General features: G+C 54.7%; 9 protein-coding genes across 9 annotated transcripts; 6 read left to right on the forward strand and 3 right to left on the reverse strand.

The window, feature by feature from the left end:
- Positions 1–23: 23 nt before the first annotated feature.
- Positions 24–1,067, forward strand: BU25DRAFT_456388 (uncharacterized protein; the record flags this gene model as incomplete). The annotated part of the gene is made up of 1 exon (XM_033710023.1): positions 24–1,067. A coding segment is annotated over one exon (1,044 nt), but the record flags the coding sequence as incomplete, so codon positions are not given.
- A 321-nt stretch (positions 1,068–1,388) lies between these two features.
- On the reverse strand, positions 1,389–3,227 carry BU25DRAFT_489375 (eukaryotic translation initiation factor 3, subunit 6). Its single transcript, XM_033711417.1, has 3 exons — positions 2,709–3,227; positions 2,048–2,643; positions 1,389–1,966 (listed from the first exon to the last, which is right to left on the reverse strand). Exons 1-3 carry the CDS (start codon positions 3,207–3,209, stop codon positions 1,753–1,755), a joined length of 1,311 nt encoding a protein of 436 aa, XP_033564160.1. The 5' UTR covers positions 3,210–3,227; the 3' UTR covers positions 1,389–1,752.
- Positions 3,228–3,467: 240 nt separating this feature from the next.
- BU25DRAFT_419625 (uncharacterized protein) lies at positions 3,468–4,007 on the forward strand (the record flags this gene model as incomplete). The annotated part of the gene is made up of 1 exon (XM_033707950.1): positions 3,468–4,007. The coding sequence occupies one exon, from the start codon at positions 3,468–3,470 to the stop codon at positions 4,005–4,007; it is 540 nt and encodes a 179-aa protein (XP_033564161.1).
- Positions 4,008–4,170: 163 nt separating this feature from the next.
- Positions 4,171–5,526, forward strand: BU25DRAFT_262257 (uncharacterized protein). Its single transcript, XM_033701745.1, has 2 exons — positions 4,171–5,419; positions 5,525–5,526. Exon 1 carries the CDS (start codon positions 4,359–4,361, stop codon positions 5,154–5,156), a length of 798 nt encoding a protein of 265 aa, XP_033564162.1. The 5' UTR covers positions 4,171–4,358; the 3' UTR covers positions 5,157–5,419; positions 5,525–5,526.
- A 988-nt stretch (positions 5,527–6,514) lies between these two features.
- On the forward strand, positions 6,515–7,852 carry BU25DRAFT_489378 (uncharacterized protein; the record flags this gene model as incomplete). Its single annotated transcript, XM_033711418.1, has 1 exon — positions 6,515–7,852. The coding sequence occupies one exon, from the start codon at positions 6,515–6,517 to the stop codon at positions 7,850–7,852; it is 1,338 nt and encodes a 445-aa protein (XP_033564163.1).
- Positions 7,853–8,927: 1,075 nt separating this feature from the next.
- Positions 8,928–9,702, reverse strand: BU25DRAFT_419628 (Mog1p/PsbP-like protein; the record flags this gene model as incomplete). Its single annotated transcript, XM_033707951.1, has 2 exons — positions 8,928–9,213; positions 9,341–9,702. The coding sequence occupies 2 exons, from the start codon at positions 9,700–9,702 to the stop codon at positions 8,928–8,930; spliced, it is 648 nt and encodes a 215-aa protein (XP_033564164.1).
- Positions 9,703–10,264: 562 nt separating this feature from the next.
- BU25DRAFT_335763 (zinc finger-containing protein) lies at positions 10,265–10,681 on the reverse strand (the record flags this gene model as incomplete). Its single annotated transcript, XM_033702597.1, has 2 exons — positions 10,265–10,394; positions 10,449–10,681. 2 exons carry the CDS (start codon positions 10,679–10,681, stop codon positions 10,265–10,267), a joined length of 363 nt encoding a protein of 120 aa, XP_033564165.1.
- Positions 10,682–10,965: 284 nt separating this feature from the next.
- On the forward strand, positions 10,966–14,204 carry BU25DRAFT_388083 (aconitate hydratase-like protein). The gene is made up of 4 exons (XM_033704458.1): positions 10,966–12,048; positions 12,107–12,751; positions 12,819–12,902; positions 12,959–14,204. Exons 1-4 carry the CDS (start codon positions 11,421–11,423, stop codon positions 13,942–13,944), a joined length of 2,343 nt encoding a protein of 780 aa, XP_033564166.1. The 5' UTR covers positions 10,966–11,420; the 3' UTR covers positions 13,945–14,204.
- Positions 14,205–14,566: 362 nt separating this feature from the next.
- BU25DRAFT_408568 (uncharacterized protein) lies at positions 14,567–17,135 on the forward strand. Its single transcript, XM_033705847.1, has 2 exons — positions 14,567–15,743; positions 15,796–17,135. Exons 1-2 carry the CDS (start codon positions 14,680–14,682, stop codon positions 17,024–17,026), a joined length of 2,295 nt encoding a protein of 764 aa, XP_033564167.1. The 5' UTR covers positions 14,567–14,679; the 3' UTR covers positions 17,027–17,135.
- The last annotated feature ends 60 nt before the right edge of the window (positions 17,136–17,195 follow it).

Consider the following 17,195-nt stretch of genomic DNA (forward strand, 5'->3'; position numbering starts at 1 on the left):
TCACTGTACCAACCGACACCAGCACCGAGTCTTCTCCCACTCCATCTTCTCCCACTCCATCATCAAGCTCAAGCTTTTCGTACACCTGGCCCTCATACACTCCCTCATCATCAGAATCCTCAAGCTACCAGACCACCCCAACACCCTCTTCGACACCCATCTACTACTCTTCATACACCTCCATCCCCAATGTCCCATCATCCATAACATTCGAGTTCCCCTCCAGCTCCAGCTCCCCAACGCCATCATACAGCAGTCGCAGCTCACGCCCGTCATCAAGCCTCAACGTCACTCTCACGCCTTCATCATCTACCCGTTTAACCCTAACACGCACACGCTCCTCATCCTCATCTATCACATTCCCACCCTGGCCACCGGTCTTCACGCCCACGACAACATACTCATCGAGCTCTTCTCTCTACACGCCATCCTCAAGCTCTCCGGTGGGCGAGACGACGAACACGCTCTCCGACTCGATTCCCACCTCCTTCGAGTCTGCTAGCAAGAGCGGCTACGCGCCCCCGCCCACGCCAACGGGGACGTTCACCGATGGCACGTTCTCCTCGTGGCCCATCGACACTTCGACGCCCACGCCCACACCTACCGAGAGCAAAGTTTATACGCCCCCTGCACCTACGACGGGGACGTACACCGACGCGACCAACTCGAGCTGGGATGTTCCTACGCCAACGCCGTCGACACTGTCGACGCGTGTGAGTAGCTCGAGCTCCAGTGCTGAGGAGAGCGAGACAGGGGGTTACTATGGCCCCCCCTCTCCATCAGCGACAAACGACGCGAAAGGCGAGAAGCTGAGTGTGATGCATAATAAGGCTTGGATGGGCATGGCGAAGCGGGACCGTGGAACCGCAGTGCCGAAGATGAGTGAGGATGGGGTGGCCAAAATGATTAATGCTAGGATGGAAGCCGGCACAGCTGCTGGTAATGCTCGTGAGGTGGAGGGTGAGGTGGGCATGGAGGGGATGTTGGATGGGGAGAAGAAGAAGAAGAAGGGACCGGTGAGTAACCTCGCGCAGTACTTTGATGTGTGGCAGCTGATTGGGGTGTAGATGATGTGGTTTATGTGACTGCGTCGTTGAGCTCGCGTCCATCTTGACCGCCTGCTCCATGGTCGATGCGAGACATGGGGTTGCTGGCTTGGTTGGTGCAGACCGCAAGCCGCTTGTGGCAAAGACTCGATGGTTTTTCTTTTCTTACAATCCTTCCTAGACGGCTGTGCTGGTCTATTCCTTTGTTTCGTAGGATTCGATTCGTGTTGAGCGTCTGAGAAGATGCTGGGGGTTGTAATGAGCGGTTTGGTGATGTCATGAGATCGATAATAGGAGAAATACATACTGAGTATGACATGAAGATTGCACTATCCATTTGCACAGTATTGCTGTATCAGGAACAAATCTGATCGACCCAGTCATGCTGACGCGATTGTCAATTGACTACCGCCGTTGCCTCGTACTATAACGTTGTTTGGTGTGTTTCTTCATTCATCTCATTCGCGTCTATAGTACAGCTTCTTGCTGCGTCCTAACTTCCAGAAAGATAAAGAGCCGCGAGGCTCACACAGACGCCTGTGGCCATGCAGTATGTGAACTTTTCCCATTTCACACATCTCGTCATGATCTTGGAATCAGCCCAAACGCCCAGACTTTTGCATCATCCCACTGCATCCCCAGGAGCAGCTCTTCTGGCACCCAGCTCTTCTATCCTGTGTTTCAGCGCTCGCTCCGCTCAGCACGCTCATTTCGCAACCGCAGCACTCAGGACCTGCGTCCTGAAGAAGCCGCCCTTTGTCCGCTCAATGACCTGCTGGTATACGCTCTGCGGCGGGTGGTTCATGACGACTGTGCCGGCCTGGTAGTCGATCTTGGCGTCGACGCGTGTGTCGCGGATCAGGTTGACGATCCACTTCTCGCCCTCGTCTTGCGACAGACCGAGGCGTGTGGAGAGGTCCCTGGAAGTGTATTAGCACGACATTCGAGGTTGATTGATGGGAGCTCGCTGCGGTCGCAGCGTCGCTTCGCACGGTACTTACTTGATGTCGATCCTCTGGTGGATCTTGCAGTAGCTCTCCGAAATCAAGTGCCTCGCCGCATCGACAAATGTATCCGCCGCACCCAGCAGGAAAAAGTCGTTCTTGAGAATCTCCTCGGTCTCGCTGAGCTTCTTCTGCGCCTCCTCAAAGTCAAAGTCAATGTACAGCGCCTTGATGAAGTCGGTGACGGGGTCGGTGTACTCGTAGCCCTCCTGCCTGACAATGCGAACCAGGTCCTTGAGCTGGCGCTGGTACTGATTCGAGTTGCGGCCGCGGTTGCGGCCGGTGATGACGGCGGCGGCCAGGTAGCGCAGGATCCATGGGCAGTTTGTCTGGATGGTGTTGATGTAGGCGGGGGAGAAGAACATTTCGGTGAGGGATTCGCGGGCGGGCTCGTGGTTGAAGAGGGGGAAGAGCGACCAGTGGATCAGCCAGGTGCGGTGCTGCAGCTGGGCGAGCGGGTTGTTGAACAGGCGTGTGTCGATCTGCTCCTTGATCTTGTTGATCTCCTCGATAGCGCTGTCCCAGTTGACGGACAGGATCTCGCAGGCCAGCTTGCCCCAGGTGGCCTCACGCTCTCTGTCGTTGTCGGTGGTCTGTCACAGATCATTAGTACAACGTACAACACCAAGAAACGCTACTGGATAGGCAGCCCACGCACCAGCACGCGGAAGCGGTAGAGCAGCTCAGCAGCGTGCGGGTAGACACCGCAGCTGTACTGGAACTGGCCGAACTCGTACAGCCGGTTCACGTCGTCGAGAGTGACGCCGTGGCTCTCCTTCAGGTACTGCAGGTTCTGCGCCTTGTCGGACCGCAGGTTGGTCACCACGTTTTCGTCGTCGAGTAGCTCGGAGATCTTGGCGGTCGCCGCCTCGAGCTCGTCGCGCTTGCTCAGCACCTGCTCGCGCTTCTGCGTGAACTCCGCGGGCATTTCGTCGAGCCCGTGGACCTCCTGGTGCAGCTGGCCAACGAAGTCGGTCATGTTGGTGGGGCTCAGGAGGGCCAGCAGCAGCTTCTTCTGCTCGGGCGTCTGCTCGGCATCCTCGTCGCTGGAGAAGTTGAGCAGCGGGAAGAGCAGATGGCGGTCGAGGTTGGGCATGAGCCGGGGCAGCAGGCTGTACTGCTCGGCGACGGAGCCGCTCGCGGTCGCTGCGTCGGCCATGGTGCGCGGGTGTGTGGGCGGTGCGCGGTGGTGTTGGTGGGCGCGTGGTGCGAAGACTGGCGGCGTCTTTGTGGGCGGCGGTGGTGGGGTGCGCGGAGGTCGAAGGAAAAATGACTGTGCGTAGCGAGCACCCCTGCAACGCTAACTTTTGGTGTTGAAGACATCGCCGCGACGACAGCAGCGAGAGAGTCGCTGCAGCGCCCACACAACTGCTGCCCTCGCCGTCGCACAGGCGTATTGTCCAGGATATAGCCCTCAATGTCGCTCTTCCGCGCCCTCACCGCCCCCAGGGCCGCCGCATACCGCTCCACCCTCCGCTACAGCACTGCGGCACCCTCAGCACCCACATCCTCTGCCTCGCGCGCCGCCGACCTTGCTGCGGTGGAAGCCGTCACCGAGTCCGACTCTGCGCAGGCCCCCGCCGAGGTTCCTCTCCGCCCCGCACATGCCTCGCCGTCAAAGTCCAAGAACCTGAAGACAGCGTCGCGGACAGCCAAGACCGTCCCCTTCACCCCGGCCACACAGCCCCAGATGCCGTTGTCGCCGCCAAGATATCATGTCGCGCGGTCAGCGAACAAGAATCTGCCCATCTACACAGACTACAAGAGGGGCGGCAATCTGCATCTGACAACCGTACGGAAGGTCACAGGCGATCTGCACGCATTGAGGGAGGAGCTGAAGACATGGCTGGCGAAGAAAGACGAGCACGTTACGGTCAACGCGCTGACGCAGCATGTCATCGTCAAGGGGCACCACAAAGACAAAATTGCTGAGTTTCTGAAGGGGAGGGGAATGTGAAGATCTGAGAGGGAAGGCGAGCGACAGACGTCGCTCCATCACACACGAGACGGAAACGATCACACTGGGGAAGATGAAGCATTGTTGTATAATATGTACAAGAGCTAGATCAGCATGGGTTTTGTCGCATGGCCAGGCGCTGTATAAGAACATCACATATATACCTTCACAACTGGGCACCCGGACCATCTCAGTCGATTGGGGAGCAGCCCTTATTAGAGGCACATGGCTAATATGTCCAGTATCTGACCACCATATAACTCCGCTGCTAGATCAGGACTTCGTATCAACACGAAAGATCATCCAGGAAAGAAACCTCAGGAAAAGCCATGCAGAACCACCCTGACCATCATGTCCCGGCGCTCTCCGCTCCATCATGCTCGTGGAAGTCGAATAGAGTCGATGTGGTATCGTCAGGGAATCATCGCGTCACACCAGTGCGCCTCCGGATCTTGCTATCCAAGCCCAGTGCAAGCTGACAGCAGCAGCAGGCGTGGGCATTCACACCTTGTGGCAAACAAGATGCGGCTTACGATCACGCCAGAAGAGTATGCAACGCATGCCGTTCATGCCCTTGTCACCGGCGCCGACGTTGTCTCCTCCGTCGACCTCAGGAACAGCGCAGACGATCAGTCGGCCCACCTCGTTCTTGTCCACAATCTGGCAGTCGACCAAACCTTCGATAGCATCGTCTTCAGACAGGAAACCTCCACTCGTGACAGCCGCATCCTGGATACCGTCCGGGACCCAGCAGGTCTCCTCGCACGACGATGTGTCTGGGCTGCAGAACCACGCGCACTTCTCCGTCTTGCCATCGTTATCCTTCTGACCCAGGACAACCGTGGTCGTACCAGGCCCGAGTGGGATACCCAGTTTATCAGGTTGCGCGTTGGTAGTGGCAAGAAGGTCTGCTGTGTTGGCGATTACGGCGGGTTCGATCATGTCGGCTGTGGAGCCAGAAGGAGGGTGGGCAGGATTGATGCACAGCGGGCGGCACCACGCGTGTACACAGACGATGATGCAAGAGTTCAGCAGAGGTTCCAGAAACTCACGCTTGCCCACTTCCTGCACTGCGACTTTGTTGTTCTCGCTGGTGGGTTGGGTAGCAGCGAGGTCAGTGAAATCAGTGAAGTCGCCGGCCTGGCATGATGTGCACTGGCCTCTTGTTAGCTGCGTCATTCCGCCGGCTGAGCGAGCAAGAGAAGAAAGGTACCTTGTCGCCGTAGTAGCTGCACAAGAAGTTGCGGCAGAAGTCGACATCGTGGTTGTGGCGAAGACAGCGCGCGTACTCGGACTGGCAGGGCGTTGTGGCAGCGTTGCCCAGAATCGAGGGCGGCGCTGGAAGAGCGGTGATGGTGATCACGAAGAAGAAGAGGGCGAGGAGCTTGATGAGGTGAGGTAACAGCATTGTGGTGAGTCGTAGGCGTTGTTGTGATTGTTGCGGGTTGTATGCTTTGTGTATGTGCAATGGTTCTGGAAAATGGCGAAGAGAGAAAAGAGAGTAATGACCAGCGCAGAGGCTTTTGTGGATGGCAGCTGCCACGTTGGTTCGGGTCCAGGTGAAGATGCAAGCACAGCTGCTGTTCATCCACCGCTACCCTCGTACCTCTCACCCGCAACAACACCCTCATTCCCGCACCTATTACGGCGATTGCAGTGCGACATGGATACTCCAAGCAGGTCAACGCGCATTTTGCAAAGCAGCACTATGAGGTGAGCAATAGTAAAATCATCATCTTGTGTCAGTGACTACTAACTTACGCGCAGCTTTCGATCTTTCCTTCATGCTGGCAATCAAAGTTGGACCTGCGACCCTAAGCCAGTCATTTCTCGTTCATGAATCATTCCTGACAACTCGATCTGGATTCTTCCGCCGCGCCATCAACGGAACGAGGACAGAGTCAGGAAAACATTCTCCCGCAAGGCGTTTAGTCGTGGACATGGCAAGCACCTGCAAGATAGAGTCACTGCGCTGCGAAACAGGAGAGTTGCCTAAAGACTTGGTAAGGTATCTACTGGTATCTCTGCGATCGCGAGTCAAGGGTAGGAATGCAGCGAGGAAGAAAGGCGTGGCAGCTTACCTAGAGAAGACAACTGCAGAGCAAGCTGGAGTTGCCTCGAGAGAAGGCGCGAATGAGGAAAATCCTGAATAGCAGATCACTGATCAGTTCAGTCAGTGTAAGATACTGATCCCCCTGCGCTGCGGCGTTCACTGTCATAAGACTCTGGCCAGCGCAACACTACTATGGTGGAGACTTACTCACGTCGATATCGTATCCCAAGATTCCGCAGATTCCTCAAGCATGTTGCAGGTGCTCTGTTGTGCATGTTGACATTGACGATGTGACGGTGAAGTCGCGCCTACGTCACGGCCCCACTCTCGAGAAGGGAAGGTGCGCGTGAAGGACCCTGACAAACAGACAGCTTCTAGCGCCAGCCTACCTTCACTCCAACACCAGCGCCGCCCGCACCCTCCTGCCCGCTGATGAGCTCCGCAACCCATCACAATGGCTTCCGATCTTGCTCCAGAAGCGCAGCCCTTTCGCCTGCTCGACCTTCCGCCTGAATTAAGGAATCGCATCTACGAGCTCATGGTAGTTCCTGGAGAGATTATGCTGCGATACTCCACCACTGAGGAACTCGATCCTGAAGGCTGTTTGTACCAATCTGAAGGATCAGCTAACTCAGAGGGGTGGCCCGTGGACGGTCCCATGCTCAACATTTGCAATGTAAACCGTCAAGTCCTCACTGAGGTACGCCCTATCTTCTACAGCAAGACCCGCTTCTCAATTGATGTGCCAAGTCCGATACCAAAACGCAATTCTGTTGCTTTGGCAAAACGATTCCTAGAGGATCGACCGCATGTGCTTGGACTAATCCGGGAGTTCGAGTTCGAAGTAGAAGAAAGTTACTATGAGAACGGTGAAGGGTATCTGACCGGGGTAGAGCCTGGGGTCTTCGAAGAGCTTTGTCATATCTTGGCAACTCGATGCCATCTCCGGTATTTACGCGTCGAGGTCTGGAGCTGGATGCTAGGCAATTGGCTGGGCTACCAAGAGTCCATAAACATACTCCGTCAGCCAGTAATTCCGTATGACATTCCAGAGTGGATGTTTCAACTCAGCGTGGTGAAGGATCTGGAGGAACTTGACGTGTATTTCCAGCATGGATCGCCCCACTTCGCCAGACGAAACATCGCTGCTCTGAAGCTTCTGCGCTCTACTATGGTGAACGGAGGTGATGCGCTGGAACGGATGGATGGGATCAAGCTACAGCTGATGCACCCTCCAAACGACAACCAGAATCACCAAAGAGTCCTATGCTGCGAGCTATGGATCAAGAACGGGCATTCTGAGCTGGGCCAGGAGAGAAGAGTCAGAGTGCATCCGTACAGCTGGTGCAAACTATGTGGCATGTTTTTGAAGCGGAATGGGTGTGATTGCAGTCCCGATACTGGTACAGATCATTGCCATGTTGGCTCCAGTGGGCATTATCAACTTATCGCCGCCACGGATTTGGAAGTATCGGACAGCGCCGACATTGACAGGAGCTCAACCTACGCGAATCGAGCTACCGTTGATTTGGACCATCTCTATGGATACAACATCTGGGACAGCCGAAGGTGGGGAGGTGGACCGTTGAAGGACTTCCTTCCCAAGGGAGTGACAGAGAAAGATTTCTACTATGCCAAATCATTGGCGGATGGCGGTGTCTTTATTGCTCTTCCAGATTACCATCATGGTAAGGAACTCGCTGAGAGCGATTTTGGAGACACCGATAGCCTGCTCAGCCTCCATTGGAACGACGAAGAAGACAGGGTCGAATACCAGAGAAGTTTGCTTTGAGTTTCATCAGTTGTGAAGATAGAAGTATAGGATATGTACGATACCAATCACCAAACCAACACACTCTTGATCACACTCCCCTCTTCCATCTTCTGCCTCGCCTCTTCAAGCCTCTTCACCCCAAACTCCTTCAACATCTTCCACCGGCAGAATTTCATCCTTACTCCACTGTACCAGCTCAGGCAACGCCTCCACCGGATCTCTATCCCCCTCGATAACCTCAACCAGCTGTCTCCCATGAACCATATGCGTCAGCAAATCCAACTCATACTTCGCCCTTACCGGCTAACGCCAACCTGCAACAACCGCCCATTTTTCTGCAGCGCCTCCATGCACTACCCGAACACCGCAACGTTCGGTGATGTGTCGAGGATATGTGAGCATCCGAGTCCGCCAGGCGTCAGTTTCTTGATCGCAACACTCATATCCTCGCCCTTGAGCCCCTCTTTCGTTGACAGAGGACCGACTGTAGCGCCGCACTGTAAAACTAGATCGATACGCGCTTGTGAAAGGTCGACGGCACTGACGTTCTTCACACCCCGCTGCTTCGCGGCACAAATCCCCGCCAACCCCACGTCTCCGAGTCCTACAACGGCAACGACATCCTCCGGCCCGCACTTTCCTACATGCGTTATCGCGCCTGCACCCGTCATGATTCTGCACCCGAGCAGCGCATAGGCACGTAGTTCGTCGGCGTCGCGGATCAGTTTCGTTATGTTTGCGGCGCAGGATACCTTAACGGGGACGGGGGGATGCGAAGCCGAGCTGCCTCACATGAACAAATTGAACCACCAAGAGTACGAAAGTTGCGCATTTTGTCCCATGGACACAAGACAGGGATTTTGTATGAAGGCTGTGGGTTGTTGAACAATGACTTGAAACTGGGAAGGAATGGGGAAGATATAGAAGGAATAGAAGGCAACCGTATAGGGCGCAAAGAGGCGCAAGTCTAAAAGGTTCTTGTAATTAGATGATGTCGCGTTGTTGTTCAGGACGGCTGTTGCCTCCGTAGCTGATCCTGTATCCAGAGCTTCCTCCTCTTATGTGCTTCTGATGAGGCGGTCAAGCTTCGTGCTCAACCCTCAAATAGACCCCACTCTTTGATCTCGAAGCTCTCCAATATCCTATCCTTGATCTTCTCGCTATCCTTCATCAACTGCGTAACTTCACCCTCGCCCTCCTTGGGCTTCTCATACTCGCCAGGGTAGTGCGGGATGTTGACAGATATCATAAGGTCTGTGCCCTGCTCTTTCAGACGCAGCAGCATGAGATGGATGTACACGAACTCAGGCACCTTGCGATTGGGATTCGCGTTGGGCGGTGGTGTTTGTATGAAGCGGAGTGTGTAGACTGGCTTGTTGCTACAATGCTGTCAGTTGTTGATTTGGGATGAGAAGAGTACCAAGATGATTTCAAAGATCCTGGTGTGAATGTGTAGGCATGTGCACAGAAACATCGTCAACCTACGAGAAGGAATTGAATACTTACTTTAGCTTCGCCATCGCGGCATGCCCCTGCTCAAGTACATTCGTGCTGTCTTCCTCATCGATGAGGTCGGCAAAATGGTACTGCAGCGCCGCTTCGTCGCTGCCCTTTTCCTGATACTCAAGTATCTCGAAAACGATGGATGAGTAGCCGTTTGTGTCTAGGTAAACCTCCTGATGGTCCGGCACTTCCCGGATCTGGCTGTGTTGTTGCCATATTAGCTGGCGTGTTGCTGATGTGCGGGATGTGGAGGGGACTTGGAATGAGGCTAAAGGAAATCTGAGAACGAACCTTGTGTCGGCAAAATTGGATGGCAGGTCGACGGTGATGGCGCCGCCGTAGAGGGGAGTTTCTGTGAACGACATGGTGTCAGGATTCAAAAACGATCTGGAGTTGAGTGTTCACGGTTGCTTGGGTCGAAGTTATTGCTCGCGCATTTTGGTGTTCTTATGTTGGTGCTCAATATGTCTTGATGTTCCAGTCATTCAGGCTACGACCAGGCAGATTCAGGCATCACAGCAAATGGGTACCTAACGCTCTGAAAGCGCAAGGCATGTACAAGACTTGTTTGTACATTTGTAAGCATTTCTGATGTAGCTGGGGTATCATTTGAACTTTTGTGTCCTCTATAATGCATCGTTTCCCATTTTTTGAACGCCGTGCAATGCATATGCAACCCCCAACTGAGGCATACAACAAGACAGCAAGTCGCCTGCCCGTCGAAGCCTTCAGTAGCCACAGGTCTCCCAAGATGTCCCTCGTTTTCCCAGTGCAGACCTCTCATTCGCATGAAAGTCTTCATCTGCGATCGCCAAACGTCTCGTCGTGGTCGTGCGTAGTGATTTCATCGATATGTTCTGCCCCATACGAAGTGTATGCTAGAAGGCTAGACATCTTCTGCTTCCTTCTTCGTGATCGTCTTCCAGTTCAGGCCGCAACAGCATCGTCGACCTCCATGGGCGCAGGCGCAGCGGTGCGCTTGCCGTTGTTCGTGGTGAACCCCATGCCTGCCTCTGCTTCCTTGATCGAGTACGGTTCTTCCTTCAAGGCCTTCACTCTGCGCACTGTTAGCACGGTCATATCCATCACCCCAACATATCCAAGATCATACCTGCGCTTGTGCACCTTGCCCTTCTGGTGCGCCAGCATGTTGGCCTCACTCTCAAAAAACTTTGCGCATTCTTTGCAGTAGTTCTGCCCCAGACCAGGCAGGTCTTCTATGGGCTTCGCATTCTTGAACTCTGCGAGGTGCTTCTCGTCGCGCAGGTCAGCGTGGACCTGGTCGAGGTCGCGCGTGTGTCTACGCGTCTTCTTCTTGGAGTCTTGTCCCCGGATGGCAGGCATCGTGGCACTGTGGGTTGAATGTGCGGGCTGTATCCGCGGCCGTCGGCTGTTGTCGTGCTGGCTGGAGGACTCGGCTATGGGCCGCTGGCTCGTGCGGCTGTTCAGAGACCTGCAGACGCTGAAGAAATTTCGCGGAATGCGCTCTAGGCCTTGGCAAAAGCAGGGCTGCGCGGAGGCTAATTATGCGCCTGGTCTGGAGACCTCCAAAAAGTGACGTTGCTGCTTACTTTTCCGGATCAATACAGTTGCAGTTGTGGCGCGCTCCCGGTTGTGCACTGCTATCATGCCAATCGCTGCCAATCAAGCTTCTTGGAGTTCCCAGCAGCACGCACGCGGGGTTGGATGCACCGCAATGCCGTGTGACGCCATACCGGATACACATCAAGCACCAGCTCGCAGCTTTTCAGCGCTGCAACCACTCAAATACCTCGTGAAGCACGACTGCGCAAGCAGCGAATTGACACGAAACATCCCCCCTCCCCCCCAAAAACAAACCCACCCTTACACCCACCGCGCCAGCACGTGAAGCAGCGGCCCAGCGGGTGAAGGCTGCCGTTGTATTCGTTTGCGGAAGACCTCGGCTTGCCGCAACAAGCACCGCACGGTCCGTGGAGTCGCTTTAGCAGCCAATCAGGACAGGTCTGATAATCGACAGCTCGAGGCAGCTTCTGACGTTCTTTTCTTCCGCCCTCTCCATCACTCCTCATCTCCACTCCTCCCATCCTCAACCCCATCCAAGATGCAGAGGTTCTCGAGGCTCGGCCGTGTCGGCCAGAGCTTCGCTTCGCGCAGGTCATTGGCTACTGTCAGCGATGCACCGCTCTCCCGCAAGGTCGAGATGACCAACTGGGAGAAGGGCAACTACATCAACTACCAGAAGATGTCAGAGAACCTCAAGATTGTGCGCGGCCGCCTCAACCGCCCGCTCGCTCTCGCCGAGAAGATTCTCTACTCTCACTTGGACGACCCTCACAACCAGGACATCGAGCGCGGCACCAGCTACCTGAAGCTCCGCCCCGACCGTGTTGCTTGCCAGGATGCTACCGCCCAGATGGCCATCCTCCAGTTCATGTCAGCGGGCATGCCCTCCGTCGCGACTCCCTCCACCGTCCACTGCGACCACTTGATCGAGGCCCAGGTTGGCAACGAGAAGGATTTGGCTCGCGCCATCGACATCAACAAGGAGGTCTACGACTTCTTGTCCACATCTTGCGCTAAGTACAACATTGGTTTCTGGAAGCCCGGCTCTGGTATCATCCACCAGATCGTCCTCGAGAACTACGCTTTCCCTGGTGCTCTCCTCATCGGTACCGACTCCCACACTCCCAACGCCGGTGGTCTCGGTATGGCCGCCATTGGTGTCGGTGGTAAGTACAATTGCAATTCCTCCAACCATGAATCAATTGGCTAACGAACAACTTCCAGGTGCTGATGCCGTCGACGTCATGGCTGGTCTTCCCTGGGAGCTGAAGGCCCCCAAGGTTATCGGTGTCAAGCTCACCGGTAAGCTGTCTGGCTGGACTTCGCCCAAGGATATCATCCTCAAGGTTGCTGGTATCCTCACCGTCAAGGGTGGAACTGGTGCCATTGTTGAGTACCACGGACCCGGTGTTGAGTCCCTGTCTTGCACTGGTATGGCCACCATTTGCAACATGGGTGCCGAGATTGGTGCCACCACCTCCGTCTTCCCCTTCAACGACCGCATGTACGACTACCTGAAGGCCACCAAGCGTCAGCACATTGGTGACTTCTCTCGCGAGTACGCTCACGAGCTCCGTGAGGACGAGGGCACCGAGTACGACCAGCTCATCGAGATCAACCTTGACGAGCTCGAGCCCCACATCAACGGTCCCTTCACTCCCGATCTGGCCACGCCTATCTCCAAGTTCAAGGAGGCTGTCAAGGCTAACAACTGGCCCGAGGAGCTCAAGGTCGGTCTTATCGGCTCTTGCACCAACTCTTCCTACGAGGACATGACCCGTGCTGCTTCTATTGCTCAGGACGCCATGGACCACGGCATCAAGTCCAAGTCTCTGTTCACCGTTACCCCCGGCAGTGAACAAATCAGAGGTGCGTCTACGATTCTGGCGAATTTTTCGAAGCCCGGAGGCATTCAGATCACTGACTTATGATTCAGCTACTATCGAGCGTGACGGTCAGCTCAAGACCTTCGAGGAGTTCGGCGGTATGGTTCTCGCCAACGCTTGCGGACCCTGCATTGGTAAGCCCATTGTAGCCAACATACTGCATTATTAGGTCTCAATTAACACTCTGCAGGTCAGTGGGATCGCCGTGACGTCAAGAAGGGCACCGCCAACTCGATTGTCTCTTCCTACAACCGTAACTTCACAGGCCGCAATGACGCCAACCCCGCCACCCACTCCTTCGTTACCTCCCCCGACCTCGTTGTCGCCCTCTCCATTGCGGGTACCCTGAACTTCAACCCGCTCACTGATACTCTCAAGGACGCCAACGGCAAGGAGTTCAAGCTCAAGGAGCCCTCCGGTGAGGGTCTCCCTGCCAACGGCTACGACCCAGGCCAGGACACCTACCAGGCTCCTCCTGCCGACCGCGAGTCGGTTACGGTCGCTGTCTCCCCTACCTCTGACCGTCTCCAGATCCTGTCTCCCTTCAACGCTTGGGACGGCAAGGATGCCACTGACCTCCCTATCCTCATCAAGTGCCAGGGTAAGACCACCACCGACCACATCTCCATGGCTGGTCCCTGGTTGAAGTACCGTGGACACTTGGACAACATCTCCAACAACATGTTGATCGGTGCCATCAACGAGGAGAACGGTGAGGCCAACAAGGTCAAGAACATCATCTCCGGCGAGTACGGTGCCGTCCCCGACGTTGCCCGTGACTACAAGAAGAACGGCATCAGGTGGGTCGTCGTTGGTGACTGGAATTACGGCGAGGGTTCTTCCCGTGAGCATGCTGCCCTTGAGCCCAGGCACTTGGGCGGCATTGCCATCATCACCCGCTCCTTCGCTCGTATCCACGAGACCAACCTGAAGAAGCAGGGTATGCTTCCCTTGACCTTCTCTGACCCCGCCGACTACGAGAAGATCGGCCCCAACGACAAGGTTGACATCAAGGCTACTGAGCTCGCCGTCGGCAAGCCCATCACCCTGGTTGTCCACCCCGCCAACGGTGACAAGGCTTTCGACGTCAAGCTCTCGCATACCTTCAACGAGGGCCAGATCGAGTGGTTCAAGAACGGTTCCGCCCTCAACACCATGGCCAAGAACCGCAAGTAAATGCATGCACCATTTGAGATGAGATGCAACCAACCGCCACTGGGGATGTAGATATGAAGAGGATACCCGGGTACGATGACGAACATGGATAGGAAGATCCCAACTAGGGATGAGAAGCTCAGAACATGAGGCCTGGCAGCCCTTGATTGGATTTGTCGTGCAAGAAGTTTTCTTTATGGCTCTTATCCGGGCTCAATAGGGTTGGGTTCGGCTTGTATTTGTGACGGTGTTAGCATGCAATGTACGACTTCTATTTATTCAGCAATCGAAATGTTCATACGATCTTCAACTCCACGCATTCTGAATCTGCTGTAATCTTCAAAATGTGAAATTCCCAGAGGTTTTCACGTCAGCTGTTGTATCCTTTTCGCCTCATCAAGTCCTTGGCGAACGATAACTTTGATGTGACCGGATAACTCCACACTCCACCGTGCACCAAGTGCTTCATATATAGTCGGACCGAAGCCTGCAGGTCATAATCGCAAATTCCCATGTTCGCAGGATCAGCAAGGGCTGTGGGAAATCACATCTGCACGTGACAAACACCATCGCCATGACAACGGCCAATAACAAACATCAAGACTGACCTCATCACCACGACCAAATTATCCTTGCGCATATCCCACTCGTGATAATTGTGCACACCTGTTGGGCATTCTTTGGAGAACATTCCTATCTGTCGTTCGATTTGTTACGCTCATCTTGACTGCCATTGATCCCTCCAAGTTCGCAGCAATGGCTCGCCTACGCAAACCCAGCCCGCTGGAGCCCAGCATATTCCTCCAGCAGCCAGACCAGACCCGACGATCAAGTCCTAGAAAGGCCGTTCGTGAAGTCAGCTACATTATCTCATCTGACGAAGACGAGGAGAACGTTCTGCTCAGGCCCAAGCCCTCGAAGCGCGATCTCGGAGACCCATCGTTAATCTTCCAGGAAGACCCCTTCTATACATCCAAGTCGAATGCGAGTCCCTCAACTTTGACTCTCACGCCACGAAAGCAACGTATTCTGCGACCCGTCGAAAGCAACAGCCGCCTACTGAGAAAGCTGAGTGATGAGAGTCTCGCGAGTCCGGAGAAGAGGCCTAGGTCTGAGAGGAGGGCTAGAAGGGAGAGGAGTGGGACATATGAGGTCGGTATGGATCTAGGGCGGAAGAAGAACCTGATGTATGCGAAGAGTTTGGCGAGGAGTGTCGCAGGCAGGGAGTTGAAGAAGGCGAGCTCGAGGATCGATGTGCTAGACGATACGGAGTTGCAGAGTCCGAGAAAGATAAGGCAGGAGAAGAAGGAAGTGGCTGTGGAGGTTGAGGAGATCGAGGCCGAGCCAGAAGAGGAGACGAGCATACTCTGCGGGGATGAGGAAGATGTCGCCCAAGAGGTAGAGGAGCAGCAGGTCGAGACGATTGGTACTGAAAAGTCCACAACTGAAGAGCATGAAGAAGAAGAGGAAGATGATGAGGATGTTATCCTGCCGGTCAGATCAAGACAAAGACGGCCGCAAAGACGCATCGATTCTGATTCTGAGTCTGACTACGTAGAGGAAGCCGCCTCAGAAGAAAAGCAAAAGCAAGTAGACGAGCAACCGGAAGAGCCGCAGCCATTGGTGTCTATGCAACCGCATCACAGGAAGGGACACAGCACTATCTCGAACTGGGCGAAGGAAGTCATCGATTTGACAGACTCACCAAAAGCTCCAGACTCATTCGTCCTTCCAGAATCGACACGCGCTCGCTCGTCGTCGTTCGCAGTTTCACGTCCTGCGACATCCTCTTCTGATGGTATGCAGCCATTCCTCACATAGTATGTCACACGCAAAAATATAGTCGTAGCCACCGTTCTGACCAGCTTGTAGCTCTCCTACGCCTACCAAGAAGCGCTCGCCGTGCAAAGCACCTCCGGTTGCACGTCCGACAACTCCTCTACTAGCACCTGCAAGCCCTACGAAACTTGTCTCGCCGTCCAAGAAGAAGCCACTCATTCCAAAAGCACCAGATCTGCGACCAAGCCTCGACGCATTCTGGAACCCTGAAGTCGTCAATGACTGGAATGACCGCCACTCTCCTGCAAAGAAGCTTGTGTCACCAAGAAAGCAGCAATGGCGCGACGACATCACCAAGATGATGGGCGGCATGGATCTCGAAGACGCAAGCAGCAGCGACGAGGCGTACACAAGCCTTGTCACAAGCCCGAAGAAGAAGATTTGCTGTCCTAAGCCTCCGAAGAAAGACGCTCCTAGCGTATCTGAGCCAACCGCCAAGGAGATCCGAGCACAGCGCAAAGATTTTGCCGAACGCAAGCACTCCATCGCAACCTCCTTCCTCGCCGAACTCGACACCACCATCTGCTCCGGCACCATCACCCGCCTCTCCTCCGCAACCGGCGGCATCAAGCTCATCTGGTCCAAAACCCTCAAAACAACCGCCGGCCGCGCAAACTGGCGCCGCGAAGTGATCCGCCTCAAGACCTCCTCGCCCGGTGAGCCCCCTTCTTTCAAGACAGAGGTTAGGCACCACTGTAGTATCGAGTTGGCAGCTAAGGTCATCGACGACGAAGAACGTCTCTACAACGTGCTGGCGCACGAATTCTGCCACCTGCTCACCTTCATGATTAGCGAGATCCGAAATAATCCACACGGCGCCGAGTTCAAAACCTGGGGCCGCAAAGTGTCCGCCGCTTTCGCAGATAGGGGCGTGGAAGTCACAACCAAGCACAGCTATGCGATTGAGTATAAGTTTGTCTGGGAGTGTGTGAGCTGCGGGTATGAGTTTAAGAGGCATAGTAGGAGTGTGGATACGCAGAGACATAGTTGTGGGAAGTGTAAGGGAGCGTTGGTGCAGACTAAACCTGCACCACGAGGTGGAGGTGCGAAGGGGGAGGGGAAGAAGAGCGAGTATCAGGTTTTTGTTAAGGAGAACTTCAGGAGGGTCAAGAGTGAGATGGCAGAGGAGGGGTTGGATACGCAGATGGGGAAGGTTATGGAAGTTGTGGCCAGAGAGTATAGGAAGAGGAAGGAAGTCGAGAAGAAGGAGGGCGAAAAGGACATTGATGAGCTTGATGAGGCGCTTGAGGGGTTGAAGCTGTGAGGTGGATGTTGGACTTCGATCTGTCATGACTTGCACGAAGGCGTTCTTATGGGTGTGTTTGCATAGGATTTGGCATTGCATGTTAGCGCAAGCATTGATCATATTTCTCACACTCTACTCGTGCCACGTATTTATTTCTGAGATGAGATTGAACGAAAGACGCACTAAC

Source organism: Macroventuria anomochaeta, assembly GCF_010093625.1.
Source record: "Macroventuria anomochaeta strain CBS 525.71 unplaced genomic scaffold BU25scaffold_8, whole genome shotgun sequence".
NCBI classification, from domain to species: domain Eukaryota; kingdom Fungi; phylum Ascomycota; class Dothideomycetes; order Pleosporales; family Didymellaceae; genus Macroventuria; species Macroventuria anomochaeta.